Source organism: Gymnoscopelus braueri, assembly GCF_963280865.1.
Source record: "Gymnoscopelus braueri genome assembly, chromosome: 7".
Classification (NCBI taxonomy): domain Eukaryota; kingdom Metazoa; phylum Chordata; class Actinopteri; order Myctophiformes; family Myctophidae; genus Gymnoscopelus; species Gymnoscopelus braueri.
In genome coordinates this window covers 19,411,371-19,435,491 of record NC_137608.1, presented here as the reverse complement: position 1 = coordinate 19,435,491, position 24,121 = coordinate 19,411,371, and the positions used below count along the sequence as shown (strand labels likewise).

Genomic DNA, 24,121 nt, shown 5'->3' with positions numbered 1-24,121 from the left:
TTGGCTGCCTTACTCGAGCTAGCTGGCAAACCGTGGGCAGAGATGGAAGGAGAAAAAAAGGAAAGGGAATCTTCCAAAGCACTTCCTGCTCGGGCTGCCATGTGACATAGCGACTGGATGATTCACAGCAAGCAGTGGTGGAAAAAGTACTCGAATTCTTTACTTAAGTAAAAGTACCACTACTGCAATATAGAAATACTCTGTTACAGGTAAAAGTTCAGAATTAAAAATGTATTGGAGTAAAAGTACAAAAGTATTGGCATCAAAATGTACTTAAAGTACCAAAAGTAAAAGTAGTAAAATGTTTGAAAATAGCAGATCTACAAGATCACAACGCGTCGCGATGCGACGCGTTGTGAGCTTGTAGATAGGCTATTTTCAAATAGCCTATGTATAAAATAGGGCTAAAGTGTTTAATGTATGTTTCATAATATCATAATTTATATCTGAAAAGTAACTAGTAACTAAAGTTTTCAAATAATTGTAGTGGAGTAAAAATACAAGATTTGCCTCTGAGGTGTAGTGGAGTAGAAGTAAAAGTATTGGAAATTGGAAATACTGAAGTAAAGTACAAATACCTCCAATTTGTACTCAAGTACAGTACTTGAGTAATTGTACTTAGTTACTTTACACCGCTGGATTTTTGTGATACAGAATATTGCTCAACACTCCTGAGGTCTTTTCCATCCTCCTGTCCAGGCCAAGAGCTGCTAATTATCACCAGGTTTGAAATGGAAAGAATTCATCAGAAGCATTCAAGGTTCGTGCTTCTGACAACATGAGGCAATGTGGAAAATATCTCTTTAATCTGCTTTTTCATTGTGCAAAGAGAAAGGCTTCGGTTTCACGCCACCACACAATGTCAACCATATCACACGGCAGCCATTTTTGCTCTTACATCAGTGGTTTTCAAACATTTTTGTGTCAAGGACCCCCAAATGTATACGTATTTGGCCGCGGACCCCCATTAAAAATTATTTTGTGCCAGGGGCACAAATAGCAGAAATAGCGGACATAATCTCACACTGTGAGATTTCTGCGATTGTGAGATTTCTGCTATTTTCTAATAGCTAAAATACAAAATAGGGCTTAAGCGATTGTGCTGGGGACCTCTGGAAGCCCCCGAAGGACCCCTGGGGGTCTCCGGAACCTGCGTTGAGAACCACTCTTTTATACGTCATACTCGGTTGGTGATTGAGTATGATGATAATTGACGCTCTCGGAATATCCGACTATTAATAGAGATGTTATGGCTCATTTGAGGTTCATTTTCTATGTTGAGTATTTGATGGGTTCAGTCTTCCCACCCAGAGGCAGGCAGGCAGACATACACACACACACACACACACACACACACACACACACACACACACACACACACACACACACACACACACACACACACACACACACACACACACACACACACACACACACACACACACACACACACACACACACACACACACACACACACACACACACACACACACACACACAAACACACACACCTAATTAAAACATTTAAACGAGGTACTTACTGAAAATTCGAAAGAGCCACCTCTGTTACCCACGCCAACTGAAGGCCAGATAATCTTAACGTTTTAATAACTGCAAATTGCTTTTTTCCTATCAGCAAATAGCCTCCTTTACACCCATAGCACCGCCGGCACTATTTGTGATTCAAAATGCATAACAAAGTTGTTAATGTTTTTTTATGAACTCCATGTCAAATTAAATGATGTTTGTATTAACCCTTTAAGACCTGGAACGCATCTGTGTCACTTTAGATTTCTTTGGGCTATTCAAAAATAGCAGATATACAAGCTCATAGTGCAGCACCGAGTGCCGCGCTATGAGCTTGTATGTCTGCTATTTTTGAAAAATCTTAAACTGTTAGGATTTAGAAAACATTTTAAAGAATCACCGCAGGTCTTAATGGGTTAATGGCTTTATCATTCAGCGTGCAGTTACAAGGCAATTAAATGACCGCAAAAAAATCCATTAGCATTCTTCAGAGACATGGCGTTATCACCACAGCTCTAGCTGCAGAGGGAAAGTGGTGCTCCACACGCCATCTGTGTGTCATTTTTAGATTTCGTTGGGATTTATTTTTTGGCGGACATTTGTAACTCAAATCTTTTCCTCTGGGGGGTTCCTGGAACTCAATCTTTTCCAAATGTAAATATAATACATATAAAATAAAAATATATAATCCAAGATTTTGCCACGATTTTTCACGATTTTTCAAAAATAGCAGATCTACAAGCTCATAGCGCGGCACTCGGTGCCGCGCTATGAGCTTGTATATATGCCATTTTTTTAATAGCCAAAGAAATCTAAAAATGACAGACAGATGCGTTCCCGGTCTTAATGGGTTAATTAAAAGTAGCAAAAGCCGCAATATTAAAATACTGTTACAAGTAAAAGTCCTGTATTTAAAATTGTACTGGCATCAAAGTATACTTTAAAAAAAATTAAAAGTACTCTGAAGATAGATCTACAAGCTCTAATAGATCAGTTATTTAGAAGTATAGAGGTGTGAAATAGGGCTTATAATTGGTATACTGTATGTAAACTGGACATGCTCAAGTAAAGTCAAAGCACAGTACCACATTATTTTCTTTTACTTTAAGTACAGCCCTGGAAGTAAATGTAGTTAGTTACTTTCCACCACATAATTTCATCATACTTCCCGCAACAGTCAAGGCTGTGATTAACCTCACACGGTCCTTTTCTCTTCTCTCTGTCAGTGTTGAGCAATGAGCTCTGTGCACAACTCTTACATAACGAGGAGCGAAATATCATTCGGTGCCGTCGGGCAGAAACCTCTTATCTCCAGATTTTTAGGTTTTGTGTTTTGTCGTAAATTAATGCCCTTTCTTGATCATACTATCAGCGTCGCACAAAAGCAGCAGATCGACAAGCTCGACGAACGCGGTCGCAAAGCTTGAAACTAGATAATAAAGAAATTGGGACTCTTCCTTACTTTCTTCACAGGTTTTACCAATGATACTAATGAAGGCTCTGTTCCATTTAGTGTTGCTCAGTGGTTCTCAAAGCTTTTTAATTGCAAGGACCCCCATAACTCTGAGGGTGTACGAATGGAACCAAATGGACCCTACACCCTCAGAGTTACACACATGCACAGCCAACATGCACAATATCAGCACCCTGACTCTTATCTGTTTGACCAGAATGGAACAGAGCCTTAATTAGTATCATTGGTAAACACCTGTGAAGGAAGTGAAGGAATATTTCTTTCCAACATGGCTGCTGTGCATAGAGCCTATTGGAACACAGGTTCTTTATCCCCCCATGTCCTGAAAAGTAAGGGTTTTTGGACATACAAGGTTTCTGCCACCCACAGCGACGTTTTAATAACAGCGATATCAGAGCACTGTGTCCCAAAGCGCTCTTTCTGTGGGTGGTAATGCATTATTAATGTAACAAGTTGTCTTTTCTAAAGTGTTCACTTTACACCGGAGAACGGATTTAGTTTGTATTCTTTTAACTGCAATAGCCTGGGGTGTGTAGCTGCAGTGTTCAATAAAAAAAACAAGTGTTTTACATGTACTACTGCCAACTTTATTAAAGGATTTATTTATTATCTGCTGAAGTGATTTTTACCTGTGGTATTGCCAACTTTTTATCATTCTTTTTACCAGCTTGTGTGAAGCACAAGCTGGTCTATATTCAGTGACCTTTTCATCACTTTCTTGTCACTTTCTCATCATTGGCTAACCTTTAAGTCAATGGGGAGTCGGCAATGCCTTCCCATACTCTGAACGGGCGTAAGAGCGTCGTTACTGACTGAGTGACTGATATGAATCAGTCAGCGCAACACGTTCACCCGAACGTCCTCTCAGGCTATGGCATCACAACTGCCGACGCTACATAAAGAGGGAAATGTACATCAGTTGGTTAAATAATCTAAACATGTTTCATTTGATTGATGAATGGCCCGAACAAAACGGTTCACCGAGAGCACCCCTCCCCCATCTGACCACGTTGTCAGCGGCCTGTCTGATACAATACCCTAGTTAAATTATTGGATTGTTAGAAACTCTTGCAGCCACAATGATCGGCGCTCAGATCAGGATTATATTACATAAAAATGACTAGATTAATAAGAATGAAATTCACTATGTACGTGTTCAAATGAGTTGATTATGGTATTTACAACTGCAGTTTTTATTAGAAGCTTAGTAGTTGTAAGTTATTTTAGTTTATGTTTACAGTTAGATTGTTTGTACCTGTAACGAGAGCATGAAATAAATCCACTACTGAGCTTTAGATGTGAAAGGCAATGGTAATGTTTAGTAAGATATATGAGTCCTTTAGCTTGCCACAAGCTATTATAAAATGAAAATGACTGTCATTTCTTGTTTTCTAATTGTTTTATTACATACAGAATTATCATTATTATAATGTTGTTGTATTGTATTGCTGTTAGCACAGTCTTGTGGAACAAGCCGTACCAACAGTTTGCGCTTTGTACCTGCATGAGTGAGTAACAAATGAAACCCTCTTGAATCTTGTTCACTAAATAGTGTCTAAAAAAGACCGTATTAACTGTTGCTCAAAGACAAAAGGCTGGTGTCCATAGAATTAACCCATTAAGACCAGGAACACATCTGTGTCACTTTTTGATTTGAGCTAAAAGCATTATTTTACACTTTGGCTATTCAAAAATTGCGGATCTACACAGAGTGCCGCGCTACAGTGTATGAGCTTGTAGATCTGCTATTTTTGAAAAATCGTGAAAATGTGTGCAAATCTTTAAAGGAGGAGTTCACCCAAAAAATGACTTAGTTTCTATCAATGACACCCCATGAAGCCTTGATTTCATGGATTTATTTTTGTTTTTGTGGCATTCCTCCTAAGACAATAATTTGATGACCGTGTGTATTTCCGGTAGGAGACACAAATAATCTACTTTGTGTCTCCTACCGGATACATTAGCCGGTAGGAGACGGGAATCAAATTATTAGCTTAAGAATGCGACAAAAACAAAAAAGAATCCATGGATTCAAGGCTTCATAGGGTGTGCAATTGATAGAAAATAAGTCATTTTTTGGGTGAACTCCTCCTTTAATATATATATTTTTAAATTTAACATTTTTTAACTCAAATCTTTGCTTCTGGGGGTCCCTGGAACAAAATATTTTGAGATGGGGGGCCGCTGCCAAATACATCCTTGACATGGGTCCTTGACATGAAAAAGATTGATAACCACTGACATAGAAACATAGGTTTTTCAGAAAACTGTTAGGATTTAGAAGACATTTATTTAGAATCGGCTTCAGGTCTTAATGGGTCAAGTAGAATGACTCTAAAAACTCTATGGCAGGGGTTCCCAAACTTTTTCAGCTCGAGACCCCAAAAAAAAAAGAGTTTCAAAAATAGAGAACGTACGTATGATGAACTTTATAGGTCTCAAGTGGTTAACAGTGTATATTTGTTCTGCTAGCTGTGTACAAAGAAAATGGTATTGCCTGCATCTAGACATAATACCACACTAGATTACAGACAGTAAAGTCAGCCCAGGCTAACTCAAATCCACGAGCACAGCACAGCTCAGTTTCAAACACACAGCTGTTGGTGGTCCGGGGGGGGGGGCTTGTTCAAGGCACCTCAACAGTGGCTGCTGTTGAGGGGAGTAGAGTGTTTTTTACCTCTCAGATTACGCACGGCTAAAACAGTCCTGCTGGCATATCCGCTAATCCCAGATCATATGGGCATGTCTTGATGTCACTACTGTATATCATTATCAGTGGTGGAAGAAGTACTCGGATGTTTTACTTATAGGTAAAAGTAGCAGTACCATAATGTAGAAAAATACTCTCGTTACAATTAAAAGTCCTGTATTAAAGATTTGACCTGAGAAAAAGTATAAAAGTCTTGGCATCAAAAAATGCGTACATAGCACCAAAGCAAAAGTACTAAAAATGTGAAACTAGCTGATCTACAAGCTCACAACGGGCATGTAGATTGGCTTTTTTTCCCGAATAGCCAAAGTATAAAATAGGGTTTAAGAGGTTCATGCATGTTTTGCAATAATACTTTAAACCTTCAAAGCAGCATAATTGTAGTGTCGTAAAATTTGGCTCTGATATGTCATGGAGTAGAAGTATCACAAAAAGGGAAATACTAAAGTAAAGTAAGTGTACCTCAAAATTGTACTTGAGTAAAGGTACTTAGTTACTTTCCACCACTGATTATCATCCAATAGCATTCATGAACAATACCAACAAGTGTCAAATTATAAACATGCAGGTTTCCTACTCAGACAGAAAGAAGGGTCTTTGTAAACACGACCAGCTTCACCGTGGAAATCTAAAGGATTTCAGATGTCACTGTCAGCTCTATATAAATGAGTCCAAAAGCATTGAACCTGTGCTAAGAGCAGACAGCTGATTTAATTTAAGTAAGGACCCAAGAGTCCACAAATCAATTGTTAGAGCCCTGTCTATTGTTGCTGTCGGGGAGAAACCTCGTATCTCTATACTAAATCAATGCAATACATTGTCATATCACAGTGTCACACAAAAGTAGGAAAAATAGCCGATCTACAAACTCACAATGCGTAGCGAGCTTGTAGATCTGCTATGTTTGCTATTGAAGTGAAAGTGGTTGGTTAAATGTGTCTGTGGGTTTTATAAATATTAAAGCAATGAAAGGTATTATCAAGAGCTTTGTGAATAAATAATAACTACATCGGAACACAGGTTTTTTTCTTTTCTCCGGTTTCTGAAAAGTACGTTTTGGCAGTGGTGGAAAAAGTACCGGTATTTTTTACTTGAGTAAAAGTATCAATACCACAATGTAGAAGTTCTCTGTTGCAAGTAAAAGGCCTGTGTTCAAAATGTTACTTGAGAAAAAGTACAAAAGTATTGGCATCAAAATATACTTAAAGTACCAAAAGTAAAAATACAAAAATCTACAAGCTCACAACGCGTTGCGATGTGATGCGTTGTGAGCTTGTAGATCTGCTATTTTCAAATAGCCTATGTATTAAGTAGGGCTAAAGTGGTTAATGTGTGTTTTATAATATAATAATTTATATCTACAAAGTAACTAGTAACTAAAGTTTTCAAATAATTGTCGTGGAGTAGAAGTAAAAGTATTGAAAATGGGAAATACTCCAGTAGAGTAAAAATTCCTCAAAAGTGTACTTAAAGACGGGGTGCCGTGATTTTCAGTGATTCCCCCCCCCCTAAAACATAATCATCAGGTATTATGGTTATACTAGGAGGAAGATTTTTTCAAAAAAGTGTACAGAAAGTGTTAAAATTATATTTTTATGTGGACACGCCTCCAGTTCATTAAGTATACCTGGTTCTCACCTTAGCACCTCCTCCACCACCTTAGCACCACCCACCTGTCCTAGTCCCTCCTCCTCCTCATGCCCACACCTGTTGGGTTATGATAATGAGGGGGAGGGTATGTTTTTACTGTGTCACTAAAGCGCTGTTTTTCTATTGGCACGTTTGACCCTCAAGGTTTCAGCCTCCAGGTAGAAACTCAAATAGTCAGAGAAGACATAAAACACCATAAAAACACCACCAGGGGGGCTTAATGAAGTTCTATCAACCTCATAGACACATGAAAAACAGAAAAAGTGCAAAACCATGGCACTACCTCTTTAAGTACAGTACTTGAGTAAATGTACTTAGTTACTTTACACCACTGAGTTTTGGACATCACAGTACTAGGTGTCCACCTGACAGCGATGCTACGTTGAATTGGTAGCTGATACCTAATTGGGATTCAGAGCTCATGCAGGTTGAGGGCTCCTAACAGCCTTCCCTCTGCCCTTTTTCTCTCTCTGGTTCCTGCCTCAGAGACATGTTTGTTTCATTGCTTTGTATCTGGTCTGCACACACACAACATTGTTATTTACCGACTTCAGGCAACATACAGTATCGCCACACACATACTGATATTACACCTGCCATAGCTTTGTGTGTGTTAGTATTCATTCATTGCAGTGTTGCCCCTCCCCCGAAATTCAAGTCAAGTACTTTTTATCTTACGTGCCAAATCCAAACAGAAGTTAACCTCATACAATTTTAAGTTATCTAACTTGACACATCACAGGTATGATTAACGCATTAAGACCTGAGGCCGATTCTACATTTGTTTTCTAAATACTTTTTTTTTTTACATACAAAATGTAAAAAGATTATTAAAAGAATGAAAAAATATATTTAAAAAAATGAAAACATATATTTAAAAAAATATATATATAAAAACTTAATAAAAAGATCTTGAAAAGAAGAAAGAAAAAAATATATATATATAAAAACGTAATAAAAAGATCTTGAAAAGAAAAGAAAAGAAAAGAAAATATATATATAAAATATTTTAAAAAAAACATATCTCAAAATATGTTGTTCCAGAGATCCCCAGAAGAAAAGATTTGAGTTACAAATGTTCGCTTTAAAAATATATATATTCAAAGATTTGCACTAAACTTTCACGATTTTTCAAAAATAGCAGATATACAAGCTCATAGCGCGGCACTCAGTGCCGCGCTATGAGCTTGTATATCTGCTATTTTTGAATAGCCCCAAAAAAAATCGTAAAATGACACAGCTGCGTTCCCGGTCTAAAAGGATTAAATGGTTGTACGGTTGACAAGTGTCAGTTCAGTCTATCGTCAGGCTCATACTGTGTATGTGGTTCAGTATGTTTGTGCCACGTAAACTCCTAAACATTACAGCAACCAAATATAAAAAATGTGAGGCAAACTTGTGCTATTGACTCCCCCACAGCGGCCCATTAACGTCCATCAACGTTTTCTGTAAGTAAGGATGCAAGGATGATTAATAACCTTTTTAATTTCTAACAATTTCAGCGCCCTCCCAAATGCAAAACAAAAAGACCCTGCAAAATCCATCACGGGTTCATGTAATTTCTAACCCTGGGCATACCCCCAATTCTATTCATCTCTATGCTACACTCCATTATCCTCTGAGACAAAGCGGAAGAGGGGGCAGAGAGGTACACGGACCAATCATACTGCGGGAACAATAGGCCGATCATATTGTGGGAACAATAGCTGAATGACGGCCCTGACAAATGGGGGAGTAGGCAGGAATTAATTACAGTAGCTCAATGGCTGACTTTACAACTGTGTTGTGGAGCATTTCAGAGTGGTAAACTACCTCCCCTCTATATACCCAGTGGTGGAAAATCACTGAGTACATTTACTCGAGTACGGTACTCTCGTTTACTTGTAAGTTACAAGTAATAACTGACTGCTTTTATATTATGGTATTGTGCTCCTTTTACTTAAGTATAAAGACAAACTGTCAGCACTCCACTGGTGGTGCTGCTCCAGCTCATCTCAAGCTGTTTGAACGGCTCATCAATATCCTGCCATGCCTCCTCACCGTCTGAATTATTTACTACTACACCATACCCGGTGAAGGGCGCAGGCGAAAGTAGTTGCAAACTTGGGGTTATTGCACGTCCTGTTCCCCCCCCCCCCCCCCCGTGCGTCCCGTCGTGGCGCCCCCCCCTCCTCCCCCCCGCGGGTCCCGTCCCGCCTCCCCACGGGCAACCCCCCCCCCCGCCGCGGAACCCCCGGGTCCCGTCGCACACAAATTATAGGAGGATTTACTATTACTTACAAACTGAAGCCCCTGAATTCATATCTGTAAAGTCTAGTTCAGACCAGATTTGCAATGAGACGAAACCGTTTTAAGCCCATATTATGTGTTGTATGGCGCAAATATCCTATCATTGTAGATCGTCGATTTGCACGCGACACCGTGAGGGACGGAGCCTAAATTAAGCACTAGAATAGAGGGTCTCCAAGGACCCCTTAGCTGAGAGAGATGAACACCCACTACATATTGATGAACACTCACTACATAGTGTATAAAATTGTGTTGCAGATTAAACCTTTTCATATATTTCATAAGACAGCTTCATAGACTTGCATATTTTCAGACAGTGAACCACTTAAACCCCCCTCAACACTTGGAAAACGTGTATTTGACCTGCCCTTTTCCCCCCCCTCTAAACCAAACCTCTTTGCTGAGAATAGCCGATCTACAAGCGCACAACGCGAGGCATTGTGTGCTGGTAGATCGGGTATTTTTAGCTAATGCTCGCCTCAGAATATAGGGATGCTAGGGTTCAAGAGGTTAATGTGAAAAATATCCTACCACACAAAGACTTCGCGGCCCCCCTGTAGAAACTCTGAGGACCCCCTAGGGGTCCCGGACCCCCTGTTGAAGACCCCTGCATTAGAAGTTCACATTGAACCTGTCTCCAGACACGTGCCGTCACACTAACATCCAACCGAAATAATAATACGCAGAGTTATAACATCCAACTGTCCTAGTAGTAAGTTCCCAGAGCAACACTAATTACATCAATAATTACAGAGGCAGGCAGCTTGGCAGCAAACTTTATCTGGCTGACAACTTAACCCGGCTTAATATTCAATTTACTCTCTTTGTTATCCAGCACACAGAGCAAAGCAAAATCCTGAAAGTTAATTTAAATCTGAGTGTTAATCCGTTCCGAGATAAATGAACAGTCCACATTTGACTGTGTGGTCTTTGACATCCATTCTAGCTAGGATTGCACACTGAAAAAACACAATTCACTATCTTTTTTCCCCCTCTTTCTTTCTTTTTTCTCCTGTGAATGTTATTCATCCTTGCCAGCCCATATTCCTCCTCGTTGTGGCAGGCCTCCATTCTGCTTAGCACATCTGTGTGACAATATATAAATCAACCCCCCCCCCCCCTCCTTTTTTGTCACTCTCTCTCTCTCTCGCTCTCCCCTTTCTGGCCTAATCTGGCACATCAGCGTGTTTTTCCCAAAGCCCCACCATAACACTTTTCCCCCCCAAAAAAAGTCGCCAATGTCGCCGTCCGACAGTTTGCAATCATTTGTGCAGAGTACTAGGGCTGGGCAATTATGGTACAATGTCCCCGTGGTATGGTCACAATGTCCCCGTGGTATCCGGGGACATTGTGACACGGGCCACGCTGTGATTCTCATTTCCACACTGTCACACACTCAATTGGCATTGGTGTGATGACCCCCCTGTGCGTATGTCTTCATCTTCTGTGGGCTCATATGTGTGAAGTGACAGGAATCAGGATACACCCCCATGAGACAGAGATAACAGACAGACAAGCTTCACTTAACCCACTGCGTCCGGGAACGCATCTATTGTGTCATTTTTAAGATTTCTTTTGAGGCTATTCAAAAATAGCACATCTACAAGCTCGCAGCGCGGCACCGAGTGCCGCGCTGCGAGCTTGTAGATGTGCTATTTTTGAAAAATCGTGAAAATGTGTGCAAATCTTTGAATATATATATATATATATATATTTATTTTTTTTTAAAGCGAACATTTGTAACTCAAATCTTTGCTTCATGGGGGTCCCTGCTGGAACGTAACGTTTTGAGATGGGGGGTCCGCGGCCAAATACATAATCTAAAAATGTTTTATAAATCCTAACAGTATGTTACTATATCAGTGGTGCTCCAACATTTCCATGTGAAGGACCCCCCAAAATGATATGTATTTGGCCGCGGACCCCCATCTCAAAATATGTTGTTCCAGGGACTGAAGAAGCACAGATCGGAGTTGAAAATGTTCGCTTTAAAACATATATTACATACACTCAAAAATGTTCCACGAAAAAAGAAGAAGAAAAAAGTAGATCTACAACCAAGTGCCGCGCTATGAGCTTGTAGATCTGCTGTTTTTGAATAGCCAAAGACATCTTAAAATGACACAGATGCTTTCCCGTATCGAATGGGTTAAGAACAAGACAATACTTTATCACTAGCGACGTCTGCTGCTCTTCTTAACAATTAAGTACTTTTAAACTTAAGTACCATCCATTGACCCCCCCCCACACACACACACACACACACACACACACACACACACACACACACACACACACACACAGAGAGACAGCAGCATACTATACTATGTTAATCCGGAGGAAGTGTAGCCATTTGACTCAACACATATTATTTAGACTGTAACATGATTTAAGGTGATCTTAACACTCCCATGAATGCTTGTTCTGCTTCTATTAACACATGTCAAATATCTTTGACTGATAGCAGTGCTCTCTGTACGTTGTAACATATTTATTATTTACTTTCTAACACAGTAATCATGTCAAGCATTCTAAATCTGACTTAAAGAAGACCTAAATTGGTATGTTAAGAGTATTACATTTCCGTAGTGTGACGTATTTCATAGTGAAACAGGTGCTGTGCACTCCCCCTTCCAGTTAACCCATTAAGAACGCATGCGTGCCATTTTAGATGTCTTTTGCTATTCTAAGTGCCGCGCTATGAGCTTGTAGATCTGCTATTTTTGAAAAAAATCGTGAATAGATATATTTTTAAAGCCAACATATTTTACTCAAATCTTTGATTCTGGGGGGTCCCTGGAACAAAATATTTTGAGATGGGATTTCCGCGGTGAAATACATATAATCTTGACATGAAAAAAGTCTGAGAACCACTGATATAGCAACAGAAGTTTTTTTTCTAAAAAACAGTTTTAGAAGACATTTGTAGAATATATATTCAAAGATTTGCACAAATCTTCTTGATTTAAAAAAAAAAAAAATGCAGATCTACAAGCTCATTGCGCGGCACTCGGTGCCGCGCAATGAGCTTGTAGATCTGCTATTTTTTTAATAGCACAAAGAAATATTAAAATGACACAGATGCGTTCCCGGTCTTAGAGGCTTAAAGGTATCATGACATTCATTTTCACTTTTTTTATTTTCAATGTTTTATTTGGGGTTTTATGACCTCAATTACACCCAAAAAACCTGAACTTAAAACATTCAGTGGATTTTCTGTGGTCTGGGGTTTTCTGAATAATTAGGCTGAAAAGTAATCTGAGCTTGGCCCTTCGACAGTGAGGTCACTGTCGAATAATCCCGCCCACTCTCCTCCTCGCCCCTCCCCTCCCCTATCCTTTCCTTTGGGGGGGGCGGAGCAGAGGCGATGATTGACAGGCAAAATCCCTCACCAGCGACACCCGCAGGCAAAGATTTCTTTTTTCATTGCAGTTGAAAAGGCTTTAGAAATGTGAGAGAAAAACACCTGCCATTGATCACTGGAATGGAATTTTCACTTAAAACTTTTTGTACACTTTTGAAGGACCAGGACAAAGACTTTGAATGTGGTGTAAAAGTGAATGTCATTAAACCTTTAAGGGGGATTTTTTCATTGTCACTGTCGCAAAAAAATGCAATGTCGCGTCTCTGCTCTATATGTAAAGTGTCTGGAGACACTTGACTTGATGTGATTTGGCACTTCAACACAATTGAATTGAATTGCATGTCTCAGCCAATCACAGCAAAGGGCACCGGGTTGAAGGAAGTAATCAAGATTGGACCCTTGATATAAGAAATAAGCAAAAAAAAAAAATTCATGTATTTTATATACTGTATAGATATTGTTAATTATGTGCCCAACATGACCGTGGGAAATATGTTTTTCATTTCAGCTAGTCTTTAAGCAACATCCAGGACTTGTATATCTTCAAGTTGAGGAAACATTTTTTCTACATTTTCATAGTACAGAATAGAAAAGTTTGCAGGTACTGTATAAGCACACTCCACAAGTGTGGAGGCACAGTGTCCCAGGCTTGTTCTTGTTCTTGTGCCTATACTTTGTATTCAACAGTCTAGTCACTGACTAGACTCTAGTGGGAATTATACTGTATGTCTGTCTGAGACCCATGTGGATTCATGGATAGTGTCTCTCATCCATCAAGCAGACAATGGGAAAAAAAAGATATGCCAGACTGAGATGGCAATTTGGGGTTTGTGCTATCGGCAAAGGAACGCGCCCGGTTCTTTGTCATTCCGAGCACATTTTCCCGGACTCTTGATGCCCTTCACATCCCTGCCCGTGTGTGTGTGTGTGTGTGTGTGTGTGTGTGTGTGTGTGTGTGTGTGTGTGTGTGTGTGGGTGTATGACGGCCAGCCATTTTTATCCATGCTCCAACTCATGGTTGCTGATGTATCTCTATCAGTGGTGGAAAAATAACTCTTTTTTTTTTTTACTTAAGTAAAAGTATCAATACTGCAATGTAGAAATACTCTTGTTACAAGTAAAAGTCAGAAATTCAGAATTTACTTGAGTAAAAGTACAAAAGTATTGGTATCAAAGTGTACTTAAAGTACCAAAGTAGAAAGCACTCATTATGTAGAAGGTCCCATTTCACAAGTTTTCAAATATAAAGATCTTTTGAAAATAGCAGATCTACAAGCTCACAATGTGTCAAATAGCTTAAATAGGGCTGAAGGGGACTGAAGGGGTTAATGTATGTTTTGTAATAATAAATCAAAATCTACAAAGTAACTACCGTAGTAACTAAAGAGTTCAAATAATTGTAGTGGAGTAAACGTAAAATAATTTGGATCCGAGATGTAGTGGAGTAGAAGTAAAAGTATTGGAAATTGGAAATACTCAAGTAAAGTACAAATACCTCAACATTTTACTTAAGTACAGTACTTAAGTAAATGCACTTAGTTACTTTACACCACTGATCTCTATGTGATAACTGTGCCCAAGCAATATAGCCAGTTGAATGTTGGTCATGTACAATAGATTTGCTTGATGATATTTAAGTATACTAGTTATGACTGAAAGAAAAATTACAAGTCAAATGTTGGATTTACATTTTAGTCAATTTACAATAAAACCTTATCATTTAATTTACTCGATGGCCTTTCTATGCACAATTCCTGCCTGCTAAAATGTGCTGAATAACACAGCAAACTCCTTCCAGGTGTTAATGTTTTTTTTAAGGTGGTAACTGGAGGCGTAAACAAAAAAGTGCTTTCATTTAAGAGCATGGCAATTATTTTAAACACACTGGAAGAGGCTGAGAGAGAATAAATACAGTAAATAACAGAGTGAATTTTGTGGTATCTGGTAACTAGCAGCTCTGCAGTTCAGCCAACAGTGAAGTGGCAAACTTTAAGAAGTTGGAGCTCGACACAAAAATATGGTCTGCAAGGAAGGAACTTTTTTTCTTCTTTTTTTCTTACTTTTTTTTATTTTTTTACCTCAACCACGTCTGATCAAAAAGGCCATTTAAGATCCAAATATTTTCAATGAAAGAAAAATTTCGTCTAGTTGAGCTCTGTAAAGAAACAGTTATGTGTGATTATTAGCACTTTTTGCCAGTGTAATCCTGGGAATCCCACTTGTTTTCTCAGGAGTCTCAATATCACAGAAACGTGTTTAATCGGAAAACATAGAAAGTTCACGTTTATTTAAGATAGCATAGGGTACCGTCGCCCTTTCTACAAACTGCATCGCAAAGCCCAGAAATTAAATTAAAAGTGATTGATTGTTTGTCTCACATAAACAGTGGGATAAGCTTTTGTTACGCGTGAGGACGCGATTCCCACAGAGAGGGAGACGAGGTACTGTAACCTTGACTGGCTGTGTAGAGACACATTTCTGTACAGTAGAACTAAAGGAAAAACAGGCTGGGTTTAATATGGCACTAGGGGTGGGACGATATATCGATATCGCGATATATCGCGATACTTCCTCCTGCGATAAATAATTGATATAATGACGAAAAATATTAAAAAAAAATATATATATATTTGTGTGATGATGATTTTGAACTGTTTGGTGCTATTTCATGTGTTTATGAATTGAATACAAGGACTATCGTGAGATATCGTTGGTGAAATTTCATACAATATATCGTGATATCGCAATATATCGAAGATTGTGATATCATTGCGCACGCACGCACGCACGCACGCACGCACGCACGCACGCACGCACGCACGCACGCACGCACGCACGCACGCACGCACGCACGCACGCACGCACGCACGCACGCACACACACACACACACACACACACACACACACACACACACACACACACACACACACACACACACACACACACGCACACACGCACACACGCACACACGCACACACGCACACACACGCTCTTATTTGGGCCACCAGACCAGTGCGAAGCCCTATTGCAACGCAAGGGATTATTATTTATTTAACTTTATTTATTTAAAAACGCATGGCAGATTATCCAAGCAATGTGTATTAAGCAAAACGCTGGCGTTTTGAGCCTCACAGTGGTTAAAGTGAAGGAGAAAAGGTGCCTCGCGCTGCGTCACGGATTAGCGGAGACGATGGCATCGCTTATGCGTGAAATACGTACTGTACTGTAACTGCTGATCCAACAAAACATTGCTAAAGTATATTAGAGCAGTGGTGGTGCTCAAAGTGGGGTCCCGGGGACCCCCAGCGGTCCCTTGAGGGAGTTCCAGGGGATCCCCCCGCAAAATTTGTTAATGTAGCGTCACAATCATTTTAACCACTTTAACCATATTTTATACTTTGGCTATTCCAGCAGAGGAAGGGGGTACGCAGCCAAACACACATTATGTTGGGGGTCCTTGACATGAAAAAGTTTGAGAACCACTGTTGTAGGGTTCAAGGGGATTATAATCAGTGGTGGAAAAAGTACTCAAATGTTTTACTCAAGTAAAAGTATCAATATCGCAATGTAGAAATACTCTGTTACAGGTAAATGTCCGTAATTCAAAGTTTACTTGAGTAAAAGTACAAAAGTATTGGTATCAAAAATTGTAGATCGCCTATTTTCAAATAGCCTAGGTATAAAACAGGGCTAAAGTGGTTAATGTATGTTTTATAATGTAATAATTTATATCTGCAAAGTAACTAGTAACTAAAGTTTTCAAATAATTGTAGTGGAGTAAAAGTAGAATATTTGCCTCTGAGGTGTAGTGGAGTAGAAGTAAAAGTATAGACAATTGGAAATACTCCAGTAAAGTAAAAGTACCTCAAAATTGTACTTGAGTAAATGTACTTAGTTACTTTACACCACTGATTGTAATAGAAGAGAGCGGTAACACTTTCTCTTACACCCCCCCCCACACACACACACACACACACACACACACACACACACACACCACCACCCACTCCTCTCTCTTCCTGAGAAGGCCATTCACACAGTTTGTTGACTTACCTATAACCTCCTCACAGGAAGAGCAGCCAAGGCAACACTGACACAAGCCTCCAAGTGCACAGCGCTATGCTCAATATAACCAACACACACGTGTGCACATCAATGTGTGCACGTATCAGTGTGGCCATGTTAAATAGAGAGTGTAGGATGGAGAACAATCCAGTATATGAATGATCAGTACTAGACCTATACCCGTCGGGGGATATGAGCACCCAAAGTGCGTCATGGTCGGCTTGTTTCAACGAATGGTCCGCTTGTCTCACGGATGTGGCAACAAAGGCGCTTGTTGCACGCACATGATTTGGCAACCCGGGAGCCAGCGAAACACAAAAACGCTAATAAACAGCTGAAATTTGGGGGAAAGTGGAAAACGGGCTTCGGTGTTCCGTTGCACACAGTAATGGTCAATGGATGTGTGCAAAATGCAGGTCGATTGCTCCAGCCACAGAGGAGAACCGGGGCAGAAGAGATTGAGGATGATGATTATTAGTCAAGACTGATTGTTATTAAAAGATTCCAAATGGTTAGCAGAAGATTGGAGCCCTGCTTGGGTGAGGATCAGTGTGGTTTGATCTGTTAGGTGCTCTTTAGCCCGGCGTACTGGAAGTGTTCAAAGTTGAAAAAGAAAGAAAAGCCTTTTAAAAAAAGCCTTTATTTACAATAGCATTCCTATGATGGTATCGAAAACGTTTGACCCATCGCAACACATTGTGAGCTTGTAGATGGGGCTATTCTTGCTACTTTTGTACGACACTGCCACGCGAAGAAGTATAAACGTATATAACCCATTAAGACCTGAAGCCTATTCTACAAATGTCTTCTAAATACCAACAGTATTATGAAAAACGTATGTTTCTAGATCAGTGGTTCTCAAAAAAAATTCATGTCAAGGACCCCCAAAATGACATGTATTTGGCCACCGACCCCCATCTCAAAATAGTTTGTTCCAGGGCCCCCCAGAAGCAAAGATTTGAGATAAAAAATGTTTGCTTTAAAATAATAAATATTCACACATTGGACACATTTTCACGATTTTTCAAAAATAGCAGATCTACAAGATCGTAGCGCGGCACTCGGTGCCGCGCTATGAGCTTGTAGATCTGCTATTTTTGAATAGCCAAAGTGTAAAATAATGTTTTTTAGCTCAAATCTAAAAATGACACAGATGCGTTCCAGTTCTTAATGGGTTAAAAAATGAATTAATTCATGAACAAAGGTGGGTTCGGATGGATTTGCATAATGCCCCCAAATGCGTTGCCGGTGATGGCCTACTAAGCGTTCACACACACAATAACCTGCATCTTCCCAGGTCTAAAACCGTTTTGTTCCTATGGCTATAGTTATCAAGCAGAGTTCCTCACAACTACAGGGATTGATTGACATCCCCGCTTGTTTCCTATCGTCGCCCCCCCTCTGGCGTTCTATTGATCAAATCAAAGGCCGCGCCGTTCCCCTGTCTTGCCAGTGAACTGTCCATTAATAGGCCCCTCGGGCGCTTGTTGTCTGGATTCACAGGAGCGTATGGCTTTTCAAATGTCTTATAGTGCGAGTGCGAGTATCTGTGAAATCATTAACCCATCACGACCGGGAACGCATCTGTGTGCCATTTTTTTTTTAGATTTCTTTGGCTATTCAAAAAATAGCAGATATACAAGCTCCGAGTGCCGCGCTACGAGCTTGTAGATCTGCTATTTTTTTTTAAATAGTGAAAATGTGTGCAAATCTTTGAATATGTTTTTTTTTTTGTTAAAGCGAAGAAAAAAAAAACGATTTGTGCTTCTGTGGGGTCCCTGGAACAGCATATTTTGAGATGGGGGTCCGTGGGCCAAATACATATCATTTTGTGGTCCTTGAAATGAAAAGAGTTTGAGAGCCACTGATATTACAGCAACATATGTGTTTTTTCAAAAAAAAAACTGTTAGGATTTAGAAGACATTTGTAGAATCCCCCCAGAAGCAAAGATTTGAGTTAAAAATGTTCGCTTTAAAAAATATATATATATTCAAAGATTTGCACACATCATTTTTTCTTCAAAAATAGCAGATCTACAAGCTCATATGTAGATCTGCTATTTTTCAATAGCCCAAAGAAATCGTAAAATGACACAAACAGATGCGTTTCCCGGTCTTAAAGGGTTAATGACCGAGCGACCCTCCACCACATGCTGACCTTCACACGGTACAACAATGCCTCTTCACCTGGAGTGTGCTATCAGTGAAACAGGAGCAGTCACTCACTAACCTCTACAAGGCTGAATACAAAGCAAACATACACCTGGCATCTCTTTCCATTAGGGCTAGTGTGTCCCCCCCGCCTAGTTGTTGAATAATTGATTTTCTTCATAAATGTTTCATCATTGAGGTTTAGCATAAATTTGGAAGAGAACGTTTGGTGCAGAATGTCAAATGACAGAATGTCGTGTGCTTGTCAAAGGTTGCCGGCACGTTATCGTTATGCTCACATCAGTACAAACAGGCACAGTATGTTGTACAAGTACGTTCATGTCATGTTATGTTATGTTATAACATAATGCAGACGCGTCCACTAGCAGTGGTGGAAAGTAACTAAGTAAATTTACTTAAGTACTGTACTTAAGTAAAATGTTGAGGTATTTGTACTTTACTTGAGTATTTCCAATTTCCAATACTTTTACTTCTACTCCACTGCATCTCAGAGGCAAATATTGTACTTTTACTCCACTACAATTATTTGAAAACTTTAGTTACTAGTTACTTTTCAGATATAGGCCTAAATGATGACATTATAAAACATACATTACATACAGTACATTTTGAATTCTGGACTTTTACCCTTAACAGAGTATTTTTATATTGCAGTATTGGTACTTTTACTTCAGTAAAGAATTTGAGTACTTTTTTCCACCACTGTCCACTAGACATGTCCACCAGGTGAGCAATGCAGCAATAGATACATTTTAACCCATTAAGACCTGGAACGCATCTGTGTCACTTTATTTTATTTTTGAAAAATCTTGAAAAAAATATATATGTTTTTTTTTCCAAAAACTGTTAGGATTTAGATTTTTTTAAAGAATCGCCTCAGGTCTTATTGTTACCTCCACCACTACAATTACTGTACAGCTAACGTAAAGCCATGCCAGGAACAGCAAAAAAAAAAACATCCCCGTCCCCCAGCAAATACCAGGTGAGGCAAAAAAATAATCATCATTGAACATGAGCCACTTTTTATAAATGAAATCAGGTGATCTCTAGGGACCACCGGCAGAAAGTTTCAGAATGTTCCCTGCAGCTATTTCCCCATAACGTTTCTAACAAACAGATACAACCAATGGGGGGAGGGGGGGGGGGGGGGGGTCACTTTGAGAACCACTGAAGAAGAAGGTTCTGGATGGTCGGGGTGGGAGCTGGTTTGTGGGGTGCACTGCAGCCTACCTTGTGGCTGGTAGTCCTGGGAGATGTCGGAGGAGGAGGGGGTCTTCAGCAGGGCGGACCTCCGGTAGACCACGTGGACCCTGCCGTGGTCCTCCTGCTCCTGGGTCCCTCTCTCCAGAGGCTCGATGAAGTACTCGTCAGAGTCCGTCCGGATCATCCCGGCCTGGAGACACAGACACACAGAGAGAGAGAGAGAGAGAGAGAGCTGGGTGAGTTATGGCTGGCGGTGGTCCTCAAAACATGCTTATGTCAAGGACCCCCAAATTAATATGTATTTGCCCACCGACCCCCATCATGTGTTGTTCCAGGGACCCCACAGAAGCACAGATCGTTTTTTTTTCTTCGCTTTAACAAAAAAAATATATATATTCAAAGATTTGCACAAATTTGCACTATTTTAAAAAAAAATAGCAGATATACAAGCTCATAGCGCGGCACTCGGTGCCGCGCTATGAGCTTGTAGATCTGCTATTTTTTAATAGCCAAAGAATTTGACTGGGGACCCCCTCAAGGACCCCTGGCCATCTGACACAGCAATTTCCGGAGAGTTCATTTAACTCCGAGAGCAGAATGTTTTCTACTCATTATCATGGTTTAATGTTGTTACTCGACAAAAAAAAATGGTGCATTTATATAGCGTTTTTATCTAAAGCGCTTTACATAGATTCACCCATTCATTCACACACACATTCATACACCGATGGAGGAGGAAACCATGCAAGGCACCAAAGCGGCTCATCGGGAGCAATTCGGGGTTCAGCGTCTTGCTCAAGGGACACTTCAACACTAACTCTGGGGGGGAGCCCGGGATCGAACTGGGAACCGTGAGGTTCCCATCCGGCCGCTCTACCCCTGAGCCACTGCCGCCCTCTAGTAAGTTATAGTTTATGCAAATCACCCCCCCCCACACACACACACACACACACACAGCCTTTCATAGGACATTAGAGTGAATTGGTAATTCAGATTGCTTCTCTGTATTGGGGCCGTAGAACAATAGTGCCTCATTGCACTGCACTGAGAGCTTGTTGCGAACGCGGGAGGCGAAGCCGCGCCTCCGACCAAGTGGAGCTTACTATGTAACCCTGCATGGGTTGTGTCTCTGTCTGTGTGTGCACTGCCTGTGTGCAGCTCCTCTGAGATCAGTAAATGTCCAATTTAGACGTACCATACATCAAATGAAAGGTCTTTGAAAACTGAACACACCTGTCAAGGTTGCGTTTAAGCCCGCCCCTTCCCCCGGAAGCCACGCCCCGGAGAAGGCTCCTAAAAACTCCCCATTGAAACCCCATGTTAAATGAAAAGTGCCCGAATCGCTCCCAAACTTTTTCTACCCCCCCTAAGTGGGGGTCTACGAACAAATACATCGGGCTCGGATTTTGGCTCCGCCCCCCGGAAGTGGGTGAAACAGGCACTTCAAACACTTTGTTGAATTGTTCAAAAACATTCCAAGTTTTTTTTTTTTTTATTTGTATTTTTCTAAGATGCTCCTTTTAACGCAGATTTTTTTTTTTTTTTTTTAATTTTTATTGGTTACTTTTTTTTAAATCTTTTTTTTCATTCTTTTTTTTCTTTTTTTGCGTTCGCTTACCGCGTTCGCGCGTCTTACTTGTTATAAGTCTACAGGTTTTATGTGGTTAAATGATAATATGTGATTTTCTTTAGCATGATTTGGATTATACTGAATACACTTCATGTACGTTATATATTTCAGTTACATTGAATTTCAGACAACCATGGACAGACCAGACAACACCGACTATTTGGAAATGTCTAATCAAATGCTAATCAAAATTATAATGAAGCCAAACTTGCCTCTTTTAATTTCATTTTTAATGAACTTTAGCAGACGATATCAATATAAAATGCTAATCTAAACGATCCACTGAATTGAGCACAAGCAGACCTGATAAACAAGGTCTAGACAGAAGCTGAGCTCGATGGAACCTGAGGCACACTTTAAAGCACAGCGTCCACGTTCTAATATTTAACTGTCAGGCATTAGCATGATTCTGTGAGCTGTGCTGGCAGATAGAAGGTTGAGCCCTGCGTGTGTGAGAGAGAGAGAGAGAGAGAGAGAGAGAGAGAGAGAGAGAGAGAGAGAGAGAGAGAGAGAGAGAGAGAGAGAGAGAGAGAGAGAGAGAGAGTGTGTGTGTGCGCGTGTCAGTGTCAGTGGTGGAAAGTAACTAAGTACATTTACTCAAGTACTGTACTTAAATACAATTCTGAGGTATTTTTTTACTTTACTGGAGTATTTCCAATTTTCTGTACTTTTATTTCTACTCCACTACATCTCGGAGGCAAATACTGTACATTTACTCCACTACAATTATTTGAAAACTTTAGTTACTTTGTAGATTTTGATTATTATTACAAAACATGCATTAATCACTTCATCCCTTTGCATACTTAGGCTATTTGAAAAGATCTGCTATTTTCAAAGCATTTTTTTTATCATTTTGAAACTTGTGAAATGGGATATTCTGCAAAATGAGTACTTTTACTTCCAATACTTAAGTATATTTTAATGCGAATACTGTGCAAGTATTTCTACATTGCAGTATTGGTATTTCTACTGCAGTACAAAATGTGAGTACTTCTTCCACCACTGGTGTGCGTGTGCGTGTGCGTGTGTGCACGTGTGTGTGTGTGGCGCACGTGTGTGTGCACGTGCGTGCGCGCGTGCGTGCGCGTGTGTGCGTGCGTGTGTGTGTGTGTCCACAGACACACACACACACACACCCACCCACACACCCACACACACACACACACACACACACACACACACACACACACACACACACACACACACACGTGCATGCGTGCATGCATGTACACAGAGCTGCCTCTCAGAGAGCACTGGGGTGGAATGTGTTCAAAGCCAGAGTCGGTCCAGCGCAGTGGGGCCTGGATACCTAGCCATGGCCTCACTGATATCCTGTGTGCACTGGAGGGAGGAGGAGGAGGGAGTGTGAGCACATATGGTGCTCTGCAGCCAAGCCACACACACACACACACACACACAACTCATTCCCAACTCCCACAGCCCCAGATGGAGCGAAAACCTCCCCCCAAAAAAACATTGTTTGCAACAGATTTTCATCATCATCATCATCATCATGGTTGAATTCAACGCAGAGATCTCAACCTAGAGCAATGGTTCTCAAACTTTTACATTTCAAGGTCTCCCCTTAACTCTGACAGTATACAAATGGAACCAAATGGACCCGTTATTTGTATACTGTCAGAGTTACATACTTGTATACTTGTATACTGTCAGAGTACATACTTGTATACTGTCAAAGTTACATACTTGTATACTTATATACTTTTATACTTGTATACTGTCAGCGTACATACTTGTATACTTGTATACTGTCAAAGTTACATACTTGTATACTTATATACTTGTATACTGTCAGAGTACATACTTGTATACTGTCAGAGTACATACTTGTATACTTGTATACTGTCAGAGTACATACTTATATACTTGTATACTGTCAAAGTTACATACTTGTATACTTATATACTTGTATACTGTCAGAGTACATACTTGTATACTGTCAAAGTTACATACTTGTATACTTGTATACTTATATACTTGTATACTTGTATACTGTCAGAGTACATACTTGT

General features: G+C 40.1%; 1 protein-coding gene across 1 annotated transcript in view; it reads right to left on the bottom strand.

Annotated features, from left to right (window-relative positions):
* Positions 1–24,121, bottom strand: part of adamts3 (ADAM metallopeptidase with thrombospondin type 1 motif, 3) — a 217,324-nt gene that overhangs the window by 141,572 nt on the left and 51,631 nt on the right. Inside the window, exon 4 of the mRNA XM_080432756.1 lies at positions 20,483–20,645. Coding sequence (XP_080288882.1) covers positions 20,483–20,645 — 163 coding nt within the window. The remainder of the gene's footprint in view (positions 1–20,482; positions 20,646–24,121) is intronic.